Source organism: Austrofundulus limnaeus, unplaced genomic scaffold (assembly GCF_001266775.1).
Source record: "Austrofundulus limnaeus strain Quisiro unplaced genomic scaffold, Austrofundulus_limnaeus-1.0 Scaffold62, whole genome shotgun sequence".
NCBI classification, from domain to species: Eukaryota; Metazoa; Chordata; class Actinopteri; order Cyprinodontiformes; family Rivulidae; genus Austrofundulus; species Austrofundulus limnaeus.
The window spans coordinates 117,926-125,794 of NW_013952464.1; the positions used below are offsets into that span (position 1 = coordinate 117,926).

The 7,869-nt window shown below is 42.1% G+C and overlaps 1 protein-coding gene across 1 annotated transcript; it reads right to left on the bottom strand.

Annotated features, from left to right (window-relative positions):
* Positions 1-1,691: 1,691 nt before the first annotated feature.
* Positions 1,692-7,446, bottom strand: LOC106518493 (protein transport protein Sec61 subunit alpha-like 1). The gene is made up of 12 exons (XM_014009805.1): positions 7,259-7,446; positions 6,464-6,531; positions 6,311-6,376; positions 6,155-6,233; positions 5,857-5,988; positions 5,630-5,739; positions 5,316-5,469; positions 5,067-5,227; positions 4,788-4,985; positions 2,690-2,881; positions 2,536-2,612; positions 1,692-2,443 (listed from the first exon to the last, which is right to left on the bottom strand). Exons 1-12 carry the CDS (start codon positions 7,263-7,265, stop codon positions 2,257-2,259), a joined length of 1,431 nt encoding a protein of 476 aa, XP_013865259.1. The 5' UTR covers positions 7,266-7,446; the 3' UTR covers positions 1,692-2,256.
* Positions 7,447-7,869: the final 423 nt, after the last annotated feature.

Here is a 7,869-nt window from a genome sequence, read left to right on the forward strand (position 1 = left end):
CCGCTGGCCTGTAAATGAGTGAAAACTGCAGAGTTCTGGCCATTAGATGTAGCTCGTCTGTGTTGGGACATTCTTTTGAACAGTGGCTGCTTTGCTTCCCCGATGAATAACTGGTCGCAGTCCTCCTGGCACTTAACAGCAAGGGAGGACTGCGACCAAATTAATTAATTAGCAAATTAATTAGTGTTTGGGTGATGATTTCTTTGTTGTAGCAATGCCTTTTGACAATAAATCTTATACTGTTGGAAAGCCCGTTAAATTCCCTTTTAAAATGGTGCCACATTTGTAAGGAACATGCATTTCTGGGCTGAGCAGTAGAGCTGAGTGAGGGTTGAACACATGGAAAATTTGCCAAATCTTCTCTGCCAAGCAACTTTTTTTGCTGTTATTGACTCTTGTTTTGAGCTTCTGGTACCCCTGGTGCTGCCAATCAGGTGCTCAGCATTGTTACAAAGAAATAATCTACCAAAMACTTTTTATTTACTTTCTGTACTAAGTAATATGCCCAGTGATGTAGCTGTTTTATATCAATTTAATGTGAAATAAAATGTTTGTTAAACTTTTGTTTACCACAAAACTTGTTTCAAGGGATTCTCTGGAAAACATTTTACCAAAGAATTTAATAAACCTGTAAAACATTCAATGTTCTCTAAAGATTCCATAAAAAAGAACTTAAAAGCTTAAACTGGTTTCAGAGCCTTTAAAAAGTGTTAAAACCCACTTGTTGCTGCAGACAGCTACTGAGCAACACTAGTAGGCCAGTAAATTTCTGCATGTTTAATAGATAGGTAAACTTTGGGTGGTTACTTTTATTAACTGAGCTTGTTCATTAAAAATATAAAAAACATCAGGTATTGATGTTTTCTTGGAAGGAGCCATCATTATCACAGTGCTAAGTTAAAATGCAAACTGTAAACGACTTTGATTTTCTACACGGATATCCTGCAGCTTTCCTATGCCTGTTATTTTATTCGTACCAAAAAAAAAACAAAAACAAAAAAAACACTTAGTTCATGTTTGACATTGATGTGGTCATATAGTTGTGCTTATTTCACAGAAATGTCTTCACTTTTAAAACTGAGGCTGTGATAAACTGTTAGATTTGCTTAACTCGTGAGAGCGCTCTTTTCATATCATTAAACACGACTTCAATCAAAACTCTCTGTTTCTAGTAAAACCCTAAAGCTGAAGCATTTGTCTTTGGTGTAATCTCAAGAAACCTCTTGAAAATCTATTTTAAAAGAACATCTCTAAGTCATTTACATGCAGTACTGCCAATTAATTCAACTTATATCCATCTATAACCTWTAGTTGTTTTGGGGTTTATTCTTCCCTTACATACACATTAGTTTCTTACTTACACACTGAAATCGTAACATCATGATGAACAAATGAAACACAATTTTCAAGTGTGTTGGAAAACCAATTCTTTTTTTTTAATTATCATTTTTAGTATCAACACAATTATGTTTTACATRAAGTAAAAACAAAATGAAACCCCGTCTTTTGTTCCAGTCCTATCAAACCCACCCTCATCCCGACCATCGTTCAGTCTGGGAATRAAAGAGCCTGACCAAACACTTTTCTTTGAGGAGCCAGGGACGGTGGACACACGCTGTACCCTGGGTCAAACCAGCGTGACTCTAAGCAGTCTGTGATTTAAAAAAAAGGAAATATAAAAAAAAGGTAAATGAGCATCACTGATAGTTTTATCTGAGATTACCAGAAGCTTTATCAGGAGAACCAGCATGTCAACACAACGCTTTTGACAGCCTGCTTTAGGACCTTAGACACCTCAGGCATTGACAGGTGATGAACATGATATGGCTTTCTATCAACGCCCCCGAAATATTCAGGCACAATGCTTTCAGCTGAAGACATGTCGCTCTTAGTGTTCCTTAAATGGTCTACAAAGAAAAAAAGCCTGAGGTAAGTCGAAGCGGACCCCTCGTGAGTGTGTGCTTTTATTTATTTATTTATTCTTTTGGCTGATAAGACAGTCAGAGGGGGTTCAGGCAGCCAGCGGGGACATGGGGAACCACTACTGAAATAAAAGAACTGAACACACTCGTTACTACGCTCAGCCGTTTTATCAAACGAGAGCAGTACGGTGTGGAACAAAACCAGAGGGGTAAAAAAGACTTACCCCTGCTGCTAAATTCAGATCGAACAAACAGCAAAATAAAMAAATAACAGAAAAGTGGACTCTTTGTGTCTGATGTGGGTCAGAGAATTGGTGTTTTTTTTGTTTTGCTTTTAGAAGAGAAGCGCTCCCATACTGCCGACTTCACTTTGCTCCTTCACAAAGATCTCAAAGTACTGGTAAATGATGGTCACAGCCAAGAGGATTCCTGTACCCGATCCGATGGCACCCAGGAAGTCTGCCATGACCGACAGCCCTCCTATACAGAGCCCGCCGAAGGCAGCAGCTGTGGGGATGTACCTGTGGAGAAAACCGAGCCCGTTTACAGAAAACAGCTTCTTCTAAGCGGTTAAATAAACCCTGTAACTATAAACTCCATGTTGGCTTTGTACCTGTTCAGTTCATGCACCATGGAGGTCTCTCTGTGTCCTCTCATTACCATCTGCTGCTCCTTCAGCTGCTTCGCCACCTGAGGCGACAACATGACAAAAACATCTKGAATCCTGGACTCCGTTGAAGCCGAGCTGCGTACGGATAAACACTCACGTCTTTGGCTGACGAGCCTGAGACCTCAATCCAGGTCTTGGAGAAGAAGGCACAAGAGCCGAGCATGAAGACGATGTAGATGACAGCGTGGACCGGGTCGTCTAAGACGGAACCGAACGACTCCGGGGGAGAAAGGTAGTAGCAGAGACCGCCCACTGGGTAGGCTCGAGCCGGTCCTCCRCTCGATGTGTCCTGGACACACATACAGAGTATAATAAATACTGCACTACAGTAGGGCTGGGCAATACGGCCTAAAATCAATATCATGATATAATGACCAGTTCACCTCGATAACGATAAATGCACGATAACTCTTACCACCCACCACACACACAGGTACACGGTGTAGTATTATGACTATACTACACTAGACTGACTGATTTCTCTAAAATAATTTCTTTCAAAATTATATTATTTAGAGCTCATGTAATCGTTTATTAGTATGTATTCTTTATATTTGACCATTTATTGAATCACAGAGCAGTTTAGTCACAGCATGGTTCTAAATAAAAGCAAAGGATTGTGAAGAATGAAATTTGTAGATATTTATCCTGAATTTCCCCGCGTGGGACAATAAAGGCTGTTTCTATTCTATTCTTATGATAAATTACAAGAAGAACATTGCGTTTTTTTTATTTTTTTATTTTTTTGCGGGGGTGAGGATAACGCTAAGCGGAGACTCATATTTTCTATACTGGGGCAAAGTGTTCATCTGAGTTAATATTTTGGAAGAGCAGCGGTTCTCACAGAACAACTCAACAGCGATGTTGAAGAGAGGAGTTTGGTGACGCAAGCAAAGTTGGACACAGTATCTGTTAGATAACAACACTCTGAACACATAAACTTATAGTGGGTTAGATTTTAGATACCACCGTCTCAGGTAGCTCTGGAGAGAAGTGTGGAGGATGGGCTTTGTTCACTCAGGACAGGAGCTGCAGGCTGACCGGTGTTCATCCTGCAGACTGCTGCACCGACATCAGAAAGACCCGCCCTGCTCTGCTCTGATTGGATAAAGCTGTGGGGTTCATTTGATTTGTTGAAAGCAGCGTCTGTTTAAACCTGTATCAGAGTGGCCGGCTTTAACGAGACAACAGAAAACAAGCAGGTTCTCGTCGGTCATGAAATTAGCATATCAAGATATACCCCCGTATTTTTCGGACTAGAAGCTGCGACTTTTTTCCTGAACTTTGAACCATGCAGCTTATAGTCCGGTGCGGCTTATATGTGGATTTTTTTCTTCAGCCACCAGGGGGCTCTTTAGCCGCAAGCGCCATTTTGTTTTAGCTAGTAGCAGACACGACACGACGGATTAATCTTCAACAGACAGGACGAAATATTTTTCAAATTCAAACGCGCTCATCATGGAAAAGAATAGAAGAGCTTCCTATGATGCCGCTTTTAAGTTGAAGGCTATCGAACTTGCGCAATAGGAGGGAAATAGAGCCACTGCACGTCAGCTCGGCCTGAACGAATCAATGGTTCAGCGTTGGAGACGGCAGCGGCAGCGTGGAGCAGGGTGAGTGAGTCCACCATCACCAATGGGTTCTGAAAGGCTGGACTGCTACGTGAAGAGGACACCACAGCTTCAGAGCCAGCATTACCCCGGGAGGACAACAGATACCGCTGTGTGACGCAGCTTTTCTCAGCGTAACTCCGACACTGAAGAGGAGGACTTTGATGGTTTCTGTACACCGGAGGACGATGAATGAGACATTTTGTTGGATCAGAAAATGTTWAAGAAAACTACCAAAATAAGGCCAGTTAAATGAACCATATTCCTCCAAAATTTAATTCCTAAATGTTTGCTTTTTATGTTTGGATGTTGAATTCACTTTTTTGACGACAATTTTGGGTGTAAAGTTGTTTTTAATGTTGGGGGTGCGGCTTATACGTTAATGTTTGCAGTTTGGTTTTTTTTATATGGCGGGTGTAGTTTATAGTCCGAAAAATACGGTAATTTATTTTCCCGAGCAAGTTTTTCTTACCTATATTATCGTGAGTGTTATATGGCCCAGCCCTGCACTACAGCCTAACCACGTTACATTTATTTGGCAAAATACAGGATGCAGCCGAGACGGAGCGTCTCTCATCTACTTACAGACCAGGTTCCCAGGAGGTTGACCAGGAAGTTGCCGCTGAAGCGTGTTGACAACATTTGCGAAATGACGTACAGGTTGGAGACCAAGGCAGACTGCAGGATGATGGGTATGTTGGAGGTGTAGAACAGTTTGATGGGGTACGTGTTGTACTGACCACGGTAGCGAGCCGACTTGATGGGCAGGTCCACTCTGAAGCCCTGATGAGGTGACACGTGTTGAGTACAAAACGTCTTGTGTCTTTGTAACGCAACAGCTGGGAGATAACAGCGGCGTCTCACCTGGAAGTATATGACCACGGCGAACACAAAGATGGTGGCGATGAGGTTCATGAGGTTGGGCAGGTTTTGCCTGTAGAAAGCCTCTCTCAGGGCGCGCACCTTGTCTGTGCGGGTGGCCAGCAGATGGAAGAGAGCGATGATGGCTCCCTCGAACTCAGTACCTGGATAAACCGTGGGAATCGCTGCGTTAGTCGCAGAGAAACAGACGGGGGTGGGTCGTCCGTTTCATTTCTGAGACTGGATTCTTACCTCTGCCTGTGTTGACGGTGGTGGGACTGAAGGCTTTCCAGACAATCGTCTCGCAGATATTTGTCGCAATGAAGAGAGAGATCCCAGAACCCAGACCGTAGCCCTTCTGAAGCAGCTCGTCCAGAAGCAAGACTATCAGACCTGCCACAAACAGCTGGAAACACAAACAGGAAGTTTGTTTTAAGACACGTCAAGCAGACCATCTGCTGTGAAAATTATCTGCTCTCTTCCTTTATTTGTATATTTTAAGGCAAAAACGAATTCATTCTTTTATCATTTGTATGTTTAACATTACAGTAACAGATCGGGCTCACCTGAATGATGATGAGTAAGCAGATACCAGCACCCATCTCTGAAGGATCTCCATACATGCCAGTCATAACGTACACGATGGCCTGTCCGATGGTGATGATCATTCCAAACACTGTGAAAAAGTAGAGACAATATAAAAATAAAATAAAATAAAATAAAAACTGTCCTTTTATTTTCATCTTCAAAGTCTTGGAAGCAAAGAAACAAGTTCCAGAAACAGCAAACCTACATTTCTGAGCTCCGTTGAAGAGAGCTCTGTCCTTGGGAGTGTCTCCCACCTCGATGATCTTTGCACCAGCCAGCAGCTGCATGATGAGACCTGAGGTGACGATGGGTGAGATACCGAGCTCCATCAGAGTACCTGGGTGTCAAAGAGAAGGGCATCAACATTTTAACTGTCTTTTTCATTTCTATTTACAGAAATAGAGAATAAAAAGGAAGAAAATCAGCAAAAGGAGGCCAACAACTCTTGACCTTTGATTCCAAGACAAACTGAGTGAGACAACAAACCTAACACATGCACACACCTCTGTTAGAAGCCAAGATTACTCTCATCCAGTAGAAAGGATCTGCTGAATCTGACGACATGATGCCAAAGAGCGGGATCTAAACATGAACAAGAAGTGTAAAATACTCTGAAGGAGCACTGACAGGCTGACCGAGTGCCATYGACGGATACAAACCTGGCAGCACACCAGAAAGATGAATAGTGTGATGGCAGTCCATAGTACTTTTTCTCTGAATTGAATCTGCAGGGTAAGAAACAAGYGTTATTCATTTCAAGTCATGTTCGCAAAACTTAACATAAAACAGATGCGAAAAAGGTATGAACGTACCTTTCTTTCTGGTTTCTGAATCTCTGGCAGGACTGCACAGAAAGGCTTGATGACTTCCAAAAACTTAACTGTGAAAAGAGACAAAACATCATTTATTTTTTTTTTGTGGCAAATTTAAAGACAAACAGCTCTTATGGGAGTGCAGCTGCACCTCTCTGACCAGGTGAGCCCAGATGCTACGTCATCTCTAACAGCGGCTGCTTAAACAGCTGCCAAACAGCATGATAACTAACTCATTCAATACGAAAGTGACAGATATTAATGAGTTGTGCTCAGATTATGGTGTTTACTGTGCAGATCTCTCCTGAGCTCAATCTGAGGGTTGATCAGCTCTGAGGAAATCACTGAAACTGACTTTAGCAGCGCGTGATTTCGCAATCAAAATACAATTAAAGTGCTTCAAAACGTCCAGTTTTCAACCTTTCAAAGCAGAGGTAATAATCAAACAAAAAAGGCAATAATTTTAAAACAGATATTACACATTCATTCAAACATTAGCTAAGATGCTAGCTGTAGCATTCAATCTCAAAGCAGACGAAGACATGTCTAAAACACAAGCTGACGCGTGTGTGTTTTAAATTAAATTTAAGCTGTGACACAACCCCCCCTGAAATATTAATAAAAACACCATTCCTGCTTTTGTTTTGCTTTCACTATAAGCTAGCTCAACTTCTTGCCACCTAAGCTGAGCCACTAGCTTTCCTGCAAGCGCTGCTGAGTGTTCGTTATTCCTGCAGCCGAACAACCAAGCAGCCATGCTAGCACGGCACAGAGACAGAGAAGAAGCCTACGTACTCCCCATGGYGTCCTCGGCTCGACTCCTGCCGCGTAGCTGCTACCAGTTTCGAGTGTTCAGTGGAGTCAGTGTGGCTCCATCAGCCACTCGGAGAGGAAAGAGAGACCGAGCCGAAGAGACACGTCACCAGACCAGCCGCAGACACACGTCACTTCTCCGAAGGAGAAMACACACAAGCCACGTCCTCCTGCGCACAGCAGCCTGCCTCACACACCTGTCTGAAACTACGGTTTTTATTAAAGTGCTTAGCAAATAACTACATAGTTTTTTTTAAAATATACGATTAGGAACAGTTCTTATTATTAAGAAATAAAAACCTGTTGAAAACACAAAATTCTCCCTTCTGCTAGAGGGCGCTGTAGTCAGGAAGTCAGCAGTGACAGACAATAAATAGCCCCGCCCCCTCTTCCCCTTGTAGTACACAAATATAGTACACAAATGTTGTACACAAATGTAGTACACAAATGTGTCAAAATGAATGTCTTTTCCCATGTAGCCTTTTAAATGTTTATACAGGAGGATAGATAGATAGATAGATAGATAGATAGATAGATAGATAGATAGATAGATAGATAGATAGATAGATAGATAGATAGATAGATAGATAGAT